This window comes from Culex pipiens, chromosome 2 (genome assembly GCF_016801865.2).
Source record: "Culex pipiens pallens isolate TS chromosome 2, TS_CPP_V2, whole genome shotgun sequence".
Taxonomy (NCBI): Eukaryota; Metazoa; Arthropoda; class Insecta; order Diptera; family Culicidae; genus Culex; species Culex pipiens.
Window position 1 is genome coordinate 189,151,981 of NC_068938.1, and position 12,564 is coordinate 189,164,544.

Genomic DNA, 12,564 nt, shown 5'->3' on the forward strand with positions numbered 1-12,564 from the left:
CACAGACATTTGTTCAGAACTTGCCTCAGGTGAGGAAGGCAAAAATGTGTAAACATGTTAAATTCAAAAAGAAACTGATGTATATGTCAACAGTTCTTTATGTAAAGTTACACATTTTTTGACACAAATTCTGTGACCATTCCCATTTGTAATATTACCATCATTTTTTCAGTGTCTATCATTTTCTCGTCCATTTCAGCGCAGCTTGTTTGGCCGCTATCTTGGATTTGTAAATTCTAAATCATTTTAAATATAGTTTATGGGACAAACTTAAGCTCGACAACACACTCTTTGCGGAAGGTGGGGCAATAATATGGACGTTTTGAAAAATACGTCATTTGTGGACAGCCCCTGACCAAATTTAGAACAAATTTCTGAGGATGGTGGGGCAGTTGCCCCATGTTGCCCCACCCTGTGCACGCTAGTGCTCGACAACCAAAAATTTCGTGATTCGATTATTTGAAGTGAAATTTTTCCGAGGCCTTCGGATAATCGAGTCAGGACTGTAATGCGTAATTTTGCAATGATTTTCATTACCAAGAAAAATACTCAAACTTTCACTAATACCTTAAATTGTGAAAAAAACTGTTTTCCTAAAATTTGATTAATTGTAATTTAAAATATCAAACGATGTCGTTTTGTATCGATTTTCACTACATTAGGGAGCGTACTTTTATTACATGACGCAAAAATTGGATTTTATTAATATATTTTTTTTATAATCAACCGATTTGAAATAAATCAGTCTGGTGCTACATTTGAAAAGGGTGCATAAGCATTTTAAAAGCTAACACTTTTTAGCAAATTCCCCAACAACAAGCCACTACACAACCGCGCAGTATTAGAAGCTAGTTGGGTAATTCAGCTGTGCTGTATGCTTAGATTTATGTGAAAAGTTTCCTGAAGCTTGAGAATAGGTATAATAGTTCATACTTTCAAAATGTTTCTCCATTCTTTTCTCACATCAAGAAGTCAGTGTTATTTTGTTAATCCACTCTTGTTCGAATAAAATTTCATTTAAAAAAGATACATAGAATAGTAGTTAATGCAACAAGTTGCAAAAAGAGGATTTTTTCAGCACGAGTCGTACATTTATCCAACGAGGTTCACCGAGTTGGATAAATACGAAGAGTGCTGAAAAAATCAAGTTTTGCAACGAGTTCCATACAACATTTTTTGCAATTCCGAAAAACACCCATTGAGTGAAATTTTAAGTAAAATTTTCATGTATTTTGTCAATAAAACAATTAAATCTAAAAAATGTTGAAAAGTGTTGCTTTTTGAAACAAGTGCTGAAAAGTTCATCTTTTCAGCACCCATTTCAGTGCTGAAAAGTAGAACTTTTCAGCATTTATTGTGAAAAGTGTTGCTATTCGATTCTGTTATTTTTGGTACAGAAAAGTAGGCTTTTTCGTCGTTCAAGAATGACAGGAAAAGTAAGTAGTTCCACGACGGAATTGCAAAAAGGTAGATTTATACTGCAATTTAGTTTTAAGCTTTTCTATTTCTATACTTTTCCTTAGCAAAACTAGAAGGTGTTTTACATTTTTTTAATCATCCAATTAATCAAAATATGAACTATAGTACAAATCATAGTTGAAAGGAACTGCAAAATTCTATTACGTTACGACAATTATAAACTGATTATTTACTAATAAAACAAATTGAATTGAAATTGAATAAAGGTAGATTTTTTAAAACTTTTAATTACAATTTGGATCAATATTTTCTAATTTAATTACGTTTGCTCTTGATAATGCCAACAGTGCCATAAATCTTCTGAACCGCATTACCTGACGAAGACCTATGATAGGCTTAAGCTTAATCCTACTTCAACTCTACTTCCACCCTCAACCAAACCTCCTCCCCCTGCGTGCCAAAAGACACTTAACAGTTGCCTTCTTTTGCGCTCCACCATCGCCACCACCACCGTGAATCGTCGTGAGTCATGAAAAATTTATTAAGGATTTCCATATTAATCGCGAGAAATTGCATTAATTTTATTCGTTTTTTTTTCTCTTTCGCGAACAAAGTCGTAGACCGCGTCGAGAAAGTCGACGGAGAACCAGTAAGGCGAAACGGTTCGATTTAATTGTGCAACTGAACGATCACGTGGCTTTCGGTTCGGTTGGCGGGTTGAAGTGGTGCAGAAATATGATGACTCATATTTGGCATTTCATACAGCGCGTTTGGGGTGGCTTTGTGCAGAGAGTACCTACCGTTAGTATATTGCTGGCTGCTTTATAGTTTATGTGATGAGTGGCATGCTCGTAAAACGCGACTTATTGGACGCGGAGATTTTTAGTGCCCTTTACAGAATGTTAGCGGTGCGGTTGATGCGGACTAGCCTTTGAGGACTGTAATGGGCGGAGCGAGCGAGGAGGTTAGAACATTTTCGAGCCATGTTTGTGGAATTGATTATTGGAAATTGAATAATTTGTGAACTGTCTTCTGGCTTCGAAAATCGATTAAAATAATAAAAACACTCAAATTACTCCTCTAAATCAAATTTACGACTTCTTGTTTTTGACTTCTTCCAGTGTCAGTGTGTAGAGTTGACATCATCATCGCTGTCCAGACCTTTATTCTCCAAAGTCAACACAAAGCCAAAACCCCCATTTTGATAAAAACCACCCTCCCAAAGATGGTGTCCAAATAATCCACTTGCTCTCTTTTGTCGGGGATCAACTCGAGTAGCACTTTGTCTTGATGATGTCTTAATACGCCCCCCTTTTTCAAGACTAAACTAAACTGAACAAAGCCTTATTTGAAAATATATACGCATAATAGCTTAGCAATTAGGCTAAGCCTGGGAGGAAGGGTGTCGAAATTTGCAAAATTTGAATTGTCGGCATAAAATCTAATCGCAACTTTGTTCTCATCTATTTCCAGAATGTATCTGTGGTTCGACGAGAAGGGCAAGAAGACGCGCGTCGCCGCCCCCCAGTACATCGACTACGTGATGACGTTCACCCAGAAGACGGTCAGCGACGAGTCGATATTCCCCACCAAATATGCCAATGAGTTTCCTAGTTCGTTCGAGAGTATTGCTAGAAAAATTTTACGTTTACTGTTCCATGTGATCGCGCACCTGTACGCGGCCCACTTCCGCGAGGTCGCCCTGCTCGGGCTGCACGCGCACCTCAACCTCACCTTCGCCCATCTGACCGCGCTGCACAGGTAAGATCAAGATCCTTTATGAAAATAAAATTTAAGTACAAATCGTTCCTACATACATTACTATCGATAACACTACGACGTCGTCGTGCTATCTTGTCGCACCCGCCATTTCGGCGTTCCGAGAAAAAAACGCGTTGCAATGTTTGACCTTGAATAAACAAAAACTAGAGCACGCACTATAAACAATAACAAACACGTTTTGTTTGGCTGACCATTCTGTGCATTGTCCCAAAGTTTGGTTGAAGTTGGTTGCTGAAGTCCCGAGTTATAATTACAAATGTTTACGGCAGCCTAACTTGTACGTGCGTCAAACGCGTTCTGACCTGGAATCCGTTTGGCCAGTTGTCGCATTTACATCAATTTTCAGGGAGTGACAAGATAGCACGAAATGATTGAAACTTCTTTTATATGAAAAGTGACAATAATGCACGGAGTTTTTTTTTCGGTTTTTATTGAATATCTCAGGATTGAAATCGAATTTTGGGAATCTGTGAAGGTCAAAAGGTGAGGCATTGTAAGCTGCACAAAATGGCATTCTTAACTCAATTTGACCGAAAACGCACGTGCGACAGGTTAGCACAACGGCGACGACTTGCGGATAGTTTTTAGCCGATTTCGACAATTTTTTTTGTGCATTTTATCCTCAAACATATTTTTTTACCATGTTAACCAAAAAAGCCTATTTCGAGCATTTTTATTTTTTTATTCGGCCCAAACTTTGTGGGGTTCTTTCCTATGACCAAATAAGTCATTTTGTGTCATTGGTTCACCCATACACTTTTGGAAGCTGTCCGTACAAAAATGGTACGTGAATGATACAAATAATAATAATACTCGACAAATTTTAACTTTTGAAAGAATTTTTCTGAACAATTGTGTGTCTTCGGCAAAGTTAAAGGTATTGATGAAGACGATTCAGAAAAATATGCTTTTTTTTTTCGGAATTCTGAGTACGCCATCAAATCTGGCGTCTAATTTTACATAAAAGTCCCCTTGACACCAAATTTCTATCTCATTACCGTTTCAGGCTGCAAATGATTGAAAAACACCTCTTTTTTCGCATGTTCAAAAATGGAAGGGGTCGTACCGCCCCTCCGTCACGAGATATCAAAAAACGGATTCGTGATCAGGGACAAAAGTTACCCCTTAGGACAAAGTTTCACGCAAATCGAAGAGGGGTCGGGGCAACTTTTCCCGATTTCGTGTGAGTTGGTAGAGAATTGCCCAGATGTTTTGATTAAATTCACCATTTTCAAGATATGGCCACTAAAGGTTTTCGAATTTTTAAAATAGTGCCCATAACTGTCCATATTATGCCCATTTGAAATGTTAGTTTTGATTTGAAAATTTAAAAATATTTTTTTGAAAAGATCCTAAAATTTTACTAGTGTTACATTTTTTTAACAATGATAATTGAACCATTAAATAATGTCTATAAACAATGTGGGAAAGTTTTAATGAAATTTAAAACTTAAATTTTAACGGAAATTTAGTGAACTCTTCGATAAAATATTTTTCAGAATTTGACAATCAAGGATACTATTTAAACAAATAAAAAACCTTTTTTTAACTAAGATTAAACTTTAAGGGTGCACAGCAACCAAGGAAGTTGTTTTCTTCTTGTCCCAAAATTAACAAACTTACGGACCCAATCCTGCAACAATGTTATTGTAAAAATAGGCAATCTTTGTTGTAAATCGCTTAGTAGACAGTACTTGAGGGGATGAATAAAAAAATATATCGATAATTCCCGTAGTTTCAAAAATACTAAAATATCTGTAACAAAAATCTTGATGCAAAAGCTCTGGTTGATGTGCACCGTTAAGCTTCTATATCTTGAACACGGTGCACTTTATCAAACAACCTGTTGAGTACTTTTCGATTGCAAATTTGTTAAAAATATAAGTAAGTAAAAAGTAAATCTTTCCCAGTTCCTGAGGGGAACACCCTTGAAGCGTATCGGGGCCTGCATTTACAATGCGGATTCAGTGGCAGTTCCATTCTCAACTTAATGTTAACATGTTTAGGTTAATGTTAACATTCCATAGGTCGCCTCCCTAAGGTGTCGTGATAAGGTCCAGTTTTTGACGATACACTACCTTCCCTTTACTAAGCAATCGATTCCAGAAGGGAAAAGATCACCAGTTGTATTGGTCCGAGTCGGGATTTGAACCCCGATCTACCGCTTACGAGGTGGAAGCGTTACCACTGGGCTACGTGGCTCGGTGTTAAAAATATATATGCAATTTTTATGTCGAGATATGATTTAATTTTAAAAAATGCATTTTTCGGAAAAAACTGCAGTAAAAAAAGGTTAAAAAATTTTTCCCAAACAACTTTTTTTTGGCTCAATATTTTTGTCACTGTGGCAGTTTATTTTAAAAACATTTTCAAACACATCCACAATAGAGAGTTACTTCGTCACTTTTATTTCTAGAACAACATTAGAAAGGCGCTTTAGAGGCCAACCATAAACCACGAGGACACTTTAGGGGGAGGGGGTGGCGATAGCCCGCGCTCCGTTAAATAAAGTTTTTTTTTGTGTTGACAATTGTCCACGAGAGGCGAAGGGAGGTTTGAGATTTCAAAAAAAAATCCGCTTAATTTATGGATGGTCCTTAAGCTTTTTGACAACTGAGCAATTCTCTCAGATTTCGGTCATTCGATTTTTTTTATATTTTTTAACCCGGCTGAAACTTTTTTGGTGCCTTCGGTATGCCCAAAGAAGCCATTGTCCTTATAATTTTCCATACAAATTTGGCAGCTGTCCATACAAAAAATATGTATGAAAATTCAAAAATCTCAAAGATGTAGGTTTGGATAAGGACTACACTGAAAAAAATGACACACGGTAAAAAATTGTCATTTTTAATTTAACTTTTTGTCACTAAAACTTAATTTGCAAAAAAAAACACTATTTTATTTTTTTATATGTTTTAGGGGACATAAAATGCCAACTTTTTAGAAATTTCCAGGTTGTGCAAAAAATCTTTGACCGAGTTATAAATTTATGAATCTATACAGATTTTTTCAAAAAAAAAATCGAAATATTGGTCGCAAAAAATTTTCAACTTCATTTTTTCGATGTAAAATCAAATTTGAAATCAAAAAGTACTTCGGTGAAATTTTGATGAAGTGCTCCGTTTTCAAATTATAGCCATTTTTTGGGTAACTTAAATAACAGCAGCAGTTTTCTATTTTTTTTTAAATTAGTGCGCATGTTTGCCTACTTTTGAAAAATATTCTTGAAAAGCTGAGAATATTCTCTATATTTTGCTTTTTGAACTTTGTTGATACGACCCTTAGTTGCTGAGATATTGCCATGCAAAGGTTTAAAACCAGGAAAATTGATGTTTTCTAAGTCTCACCCAAACAACCCACCATTTTCTAACGTCGATATTTGAAAATTTGATAAGACATTTCTAATCCCATCATTTTTCCACTTCCAGGCGTTTCAACCTTATAGAACCCAAAGAGACGGAAGTGTTGCGTGACCTGGAGATCGCCCTACGCCTAACCGACGATCCAGTACCTTCCGGTGCGACGTCCTCGTCGTCGTCGAGCACCACCAACACCACAACCACCACAAGCTCCGCGAGCACCAACCAGCAGCAGCAGCCCAACAGCAGCAGCATCAGCAGCAGCAGTTGCGCGGCGATGGCCACAACGACGACGACGACCGACAGCGGTTCCGCGACCTCGACGACCGCGTCCGACTCGTGCCTGCTGAGGACAGATGCGGCGACCGAGCGGATGATGCTGGTGGAGAACAATAATAGCAGCACGTTCATCGACGGCGATGCGACGGCGCAACCGATCTGCAAGCAGCCGCTAGAATCGGGCAGTGTAAATAATAGTCATAGTAACGCTACTAGTAGTAACAAAGAACAAATGATGCAGACGTGCGGTCCCGGGGGAACGGGCAGTACCGGGAGTAGCACCGGGAGTGTTGGGATGATTGGGTGTGGCGTTGGGTACAGCAGCAGCAGCGGAGCGGCCGGAAGTACGGCGGCACAGCAGCAGAGCAGCAACACCCAGACGACGGCATAGTGGATACGCTGGACGGCTAGTGTGGGCGCCGGGGCCGGGACCGTGTTCCTGCTGGGCGGGGCTGCGTGTTGTGGGGCAGCGCTGCCACCGCTCCAAACCAATCTCTGACCAAAATGTGATTTATCCTCCTCCCCTGCTCCTACATCTCCCCATTTCCCTCTTGCTGCCCCTCTGAACGGAGAGAAGATCGTGGTGGCAGAAGACACACAAAGTTGTACTACAAGAATCGAACAAAAGAAGGGAGAGCTCGTAACAAGCTAGAACAACCAACAAACACTAGGCAAAAAACACTCTGGTAACAATAGCACACACACACAGGTTCGACGCGGCCAGCGCGCGCGCGCTCTGGTTCCGTCCGGCGGCGTAGAATCCAATTCCAATTGAGCCGGAACCGGAACCGGCGACGACGCTGCGTCGTGGCCGCGAAACCCTTCACCTCACACACACACACGCAGCGACGACAGTAAACGTGTTGTGAACTCACGCGAGAATGAAAAAAGTGTTTTTTTTTTTCGTTTATTTTTTTGATAGAATTAAATTGTGATTCAGTAGCTATGTTTTACTATTACTACTACTACCTACTATTATTATTTTTAAATTAATAATTATTATCGTTGTTTATTTAGTTTTTGCAGAGCGCGGTCGCAAGCAAATTTTCCTCCCTTGAAAGAAGTGCGCGCGCTAGCAAAGAGAAAGCAAAAAAATATCGAGAAAGCAAAAAAAAGTTTCCTTTTGATTAGTTTTAGAAGAAGCAAAAAAAAGTAGTATGTAAACGAACCAACCAATCCTGAAAGCGTGCGAAGAATAGAGTGAGCTAGAAGTTTAGAGTCCCCCCGTTAGCGCCAGCCAGGAAACGATAAAAAACAAAACGTGATATTCCCAACCTTTTTTCCTCTGTGCTGAACGCGTCCTTTCCGCAAACGCAAATCTGAGCAGAGTTTGGTCCGGGGTCCGGGTGTTGGGACGTTTCGCCGGGGGTCATTTCGTCGAAATGCAAAAGAAAACAGTTTTTCAAATTAAATTTTAAATTGACACATGAAATAACCGTACAGAAGAGCAATTCGCTCTGAAAACAAGACATTTATTTTATTTCTATTTTTACTTCGGCTAAAACTTTGTAGGAGCCTTCCTTGTGGTCAAAGATTACATTTTGCAACTTTGGTTAGCTGGCCGTTCATAAATGAATATTTGAAAATGTGTACTTTGGGAAGAAATTGTTGACAAAGGCCAAACTTTAAAAAAAAAAAAACAATTAAAAAAATTTAATAGAAGTTAATGCAACAAGTTACAAAATTAAGAGTTTTTCAGCACAAGTTTTTTTTTAACAAGTTGAATCCAATTTTTTTTTATTCCGGAAAGTTGATCTTTCAGCACTCAAATGGATGCTGAAATATACTTTTTGCAATTCCGTCGTGAAACTACTTACTTTTCCTATCATTCTTGAACGATGAAATAGCCTACTTTTCTGTACCAATAATAACAGAATCGAATAGCAACACTTTTCAAAATAAATGCTGAAAAGTTCTACTTTTCAGCACTGAAATGGGAGCTGAAAAGTTGAACTTTTCAGCACTTGTTTCGAAAAGTATCACTTTTCAACATTTTTTTGATTTAAACGATTTATTGACAAAATACATGAAAATTTAACTTAAAATTTCACTCAATGAGTGTTTTTCGGAATTGCAAAAAATGTTGTATGGAACTCGTTGCAAAACTTGATTTTGCCAGCACTCTTCGTATTTATCCAACTCGGTGAACCTCGTTGGATAAATGTACGACTCGTGCTGAAAAAATCCTCTTTTTGCAGCTTGTTGCATAAACTACATTTTGCAATTTCGTCGTGAAACTACTCACTTTTCCTGTCATTCTTAAACGATGAAAAAGCAAGCAACCAAAAACAACAGAATCGAATAGTAACACTTTTCAAAATAAATGCTGAAAAGTCCTACTTTTCAGCACTAAACAGGATGCTGAAAAGTTGAACTTTTCAGCACTTGTTTCAAAAAGTAACACTTTTCAACATTTTTGTGATTTAAACGATTCATTGACAAAATACATGAAAATTTGACTTAAAATTTCACTCAATAGGTGTTTTTCGGAATTGCAAAAAAAATGTTGTATGGAACTCGTTGCGAAACTTGATTTTTTCAGCACTCTTCGTATTTATCCAACTCGGTGAACCTCGTTGGATAAATGTACGACTCGTGCTGAAAAAATCCTCTTTTTGCAACTTGTTGCATAAACTACTATTTCAGCACTGTTATTTTTGGAGCTGAAAAGTAGGCCGTTTTGTCATTTCGGAATGACTAGAAAAGTAAGTAGTTTCACGACGGAATTGAAAAAATGCCTTTTTGTGAAATTGAACATATTTTGTTTAAACTCATATTAAAAAAAAGAAAAGAAAATCATTTAGAATACCAGTTCGATTATAACAAAAAATAAAGCAATATGTTTAAATTGGATTTTGAATTAAAAAGAAAAACACCTTTTTTAAGAATGGTTCTAAACAATTTTAGCCAAATCAAAAGTCGAAAATCTGAATATTAAAATCGGTCGATTTAGTCAATTTGATTCCAAAGAGTTATTGCACTCATTCAAACATGAGCAGTTCTTTAATATTGTTTTTGAAGACTGTTCTACAATGCTTGTTATAAATTACTTTTATTATTTTGATTTTCATTTTATTTTATTTTTTGCGATGTCCAAAATGTGGCCAGCGTCTTGAACAATTATTAGGTTAAATATGACAATTTTGTTTTTTATTTTCAGTGAGTTAAATAAAAAAAATAAAAAAAGTATTTTTTGAAACAAAATTCGTATTTTAAAACGGGATTAAAAATAGTGTTTTTGAATTGTTTAAGAAGAAGAAGTTTGCAAAGAAAAGTTTCTGAAAATAATTTGATTTGTTCCAAGTCAAATTATTTTTAGAAATTTTTTTGGAAACGCTTTTAATTATCAACAGATGTTTAAAAATCATTGAATTTTGAAAATGTATTTCTATGATTTATTTCCTTTTTTCTAACAAGAGCAGCCTTTTTGTTTTTTTTATTTTTGCATTCTTGCAAACAAAAACCGTAATTTTGTTTTTTTTCATTTGTTCAAACATGAGATCTCTTTTCCATTTCAAAAAAAATTAAAAAGAATGAGATTGCTCAAGATTAATTTCTTCGAAGTTTTGTTTTTTAACAAACATGATCAGTAATTTGAAAAATAATATAGGGGTTCAAAAGAGTTTCTGTGAGAAAGAGATATGTTTGAAAACAAACATTTTTTTTACCTTTTTAGAAAATAATTTTTCATAATTTTTGTCTAATCTGATTTAATCTAATCTAACACAAACGCAACCAGTCCGATGAAAGCATGCTGGAAAGTCTTGTGTTGAGATTATTCCCCAATTACTTTCCTTATCAACATGATTAATTGCAGTTAATTCGGAATACCCGAAAATGTAATGCAAAAATTAAAGCGGCCAGCCCTACTACGTTGTGTTTACCGCATTTAGGATTCTATGAACGGATCACATTTCACAGAATCTACAGGGGTAGAAGGATGCGTGGACATGCCGTACCAAACGCTCCATTATTTTTTACATAATTTTGTGAGTTTTAACAGGATTTAACGTGCTGTTTCGTTTTTTTTTTAATTATTTTCAGGAAAAATATAAAAATTAAGCCTTAAACGAGATTCTTTCATTATTGATTGTTCTTTGAAGAATCTTTGTGGTAAAATTAGTTATCTATGGGATTGATTTTATCAAATAAATAAGCCTTCCTTCAACGCTCAAAAGGCTGACTGTTTGCGTTATTTCTCACCATAAAAACTAAAAGATGCTTAAACATTGATTGTTTAAATAATCTTCATAAAATGTTTACGGGACAGGTCCGGAATTGGCTCAAGATTTGAGCTGTTACTGGATTTACATCCCGGACTTGTCTCCTTAAAATTTCAAAAATATTGGTTTAATGCAATCCGAAGCGTCTTTAATTAAAAAAATATGAAAATTTATAGGTTGATCTTTTGCGTGCTTAAAAATTGAAAATATGCATACAAAGTTTAGTATTTTTTTGCAATTCTTAAAAAAATACTGTGGATTTATTTATTCTTTCAAATACAATATGATCAGTTTATAATTTTTAAATAATAATTTATTTGAACATCGAGTAAGCATTGCTGGAGCAACATGACATTGCTCTTAGGGCCTTTTATCACACGTGTTTGAATGGGAAGAAAGGCCGTAAGAGCAATGTCGTACCGCCCCTTTCAAATGTTGCTCCAGATTTTATCCTTTTTTTCGACCATTTGTCCATTTGTACTCTTGTCATATATTCTATAAATTTTAGGCAAATTTTTAAACGGTATGTTGAGAAAAAAAAATACAGTAAAAAACAGTTGTATCAATTCTGATGCAATTCGGTGAAACGTCATTCGGCGAAATGAACCAGATCCGGCCTAGCCCAGCCCAAACCTCTTGCGAAACGTAATAGAACTGTGTTCTTTTTTCATTAGTTTCCTTTTACTTTTCTGGTTAACTGTTTAAACCCTTTCTTTCTTTGTTGATCTAGTTTTTAGCTATTGTTTCCCACCTGATTTTTTCACTTTTGGCTGTTTCTCTAACTTTGTAAGGTAGCGTCTTTCAGTTAGCGTAGTTTCCCCCTCCAACCAATACCAGAGAACGTACACAAAACTCACAAACAACACACACACACCACAACAACAGTAAAACAATGGTCAGAATTATTGCGAAACCAACCACAACCACAACACAAATAAGCAAACCCTTAATAGGAAAAGTCGCACCCCCGCGAGCGCGCGCGCGCGCTCTGTTTGCGCGCAACAGCAGAACAAACAAGTTAAATGCAAGAAGAAGAAAAAAACAAACCCTAGAAATCTTAATGAAAGAATAGTAAACTTAATGAATTAAAGCATAATATAAAACAAATGAAGAAGGAAAAAAAGAGAGAAAATTGTTGCTGCAATTGATACATTAAAAGAGAAAAACAAAAAGAAGAAAAAAAAACAAGTAGAAGAGAACATGAGGTCTATATATTTAATACAAAAAAGAAAAATAAAAATAAAGGAAAAAATATATTAACATATATTGTTGTTGTTGGCTATGCCATTAAATCGAAAGAAACTAGAGTATTTCAGTGCAGTGAGAGCGAAAGGAGAGAGAGAGGAAAAACCTCTCTAAAAATCACAACAAAGCCTTGGTTCTGTTTTGTTCGTTTTGCCCTCTCATTCGCACACCCCGTCGTCTCATTGAGTCTTGATTTTCGCCAAGTTTTCGTTTCGTTCAAATCATCGTCGTTCACCACACTCCTTTTGGGTTGCTTT

The 12,564-nt window shown here is 36.3% G+C and overlaps 1 protein-coding gene across 5 annotated transcripts in view; it reads left to right on the top strand.

Annotated features, from left to right (window-relative positions):
• LOC120415125 (MOB kinase activator-like 2) overlaps positions 1 to 12,326 on the top strand; it is a 262,174-nt gene extending 249,848 nt beyond the window's left edge. For all 5 annotated transcript variants that reach the window (XM_039576552.2, XM_039576548.2, XM_039576549.2 and 2 more), the window contains 2 exons: positions 2,893 to 3,180; positions 6,630 to 12,326. In XM_039576552.2, coding sequence (XP_039432486.1) covers positions 2,893 to 3,180; positions 6,630 to 7,230 — 889 coding nt within the window. In that variant the 3' untranslated portion in view covers positions 7,231 to 12,326. The remainder of the gene's footprint in view (positions 1 to 2,892; positions 3,181 to 6,629) is intronic.
• Positions 12,327 to 12,564: the final 238 nt, after the last annotated feature.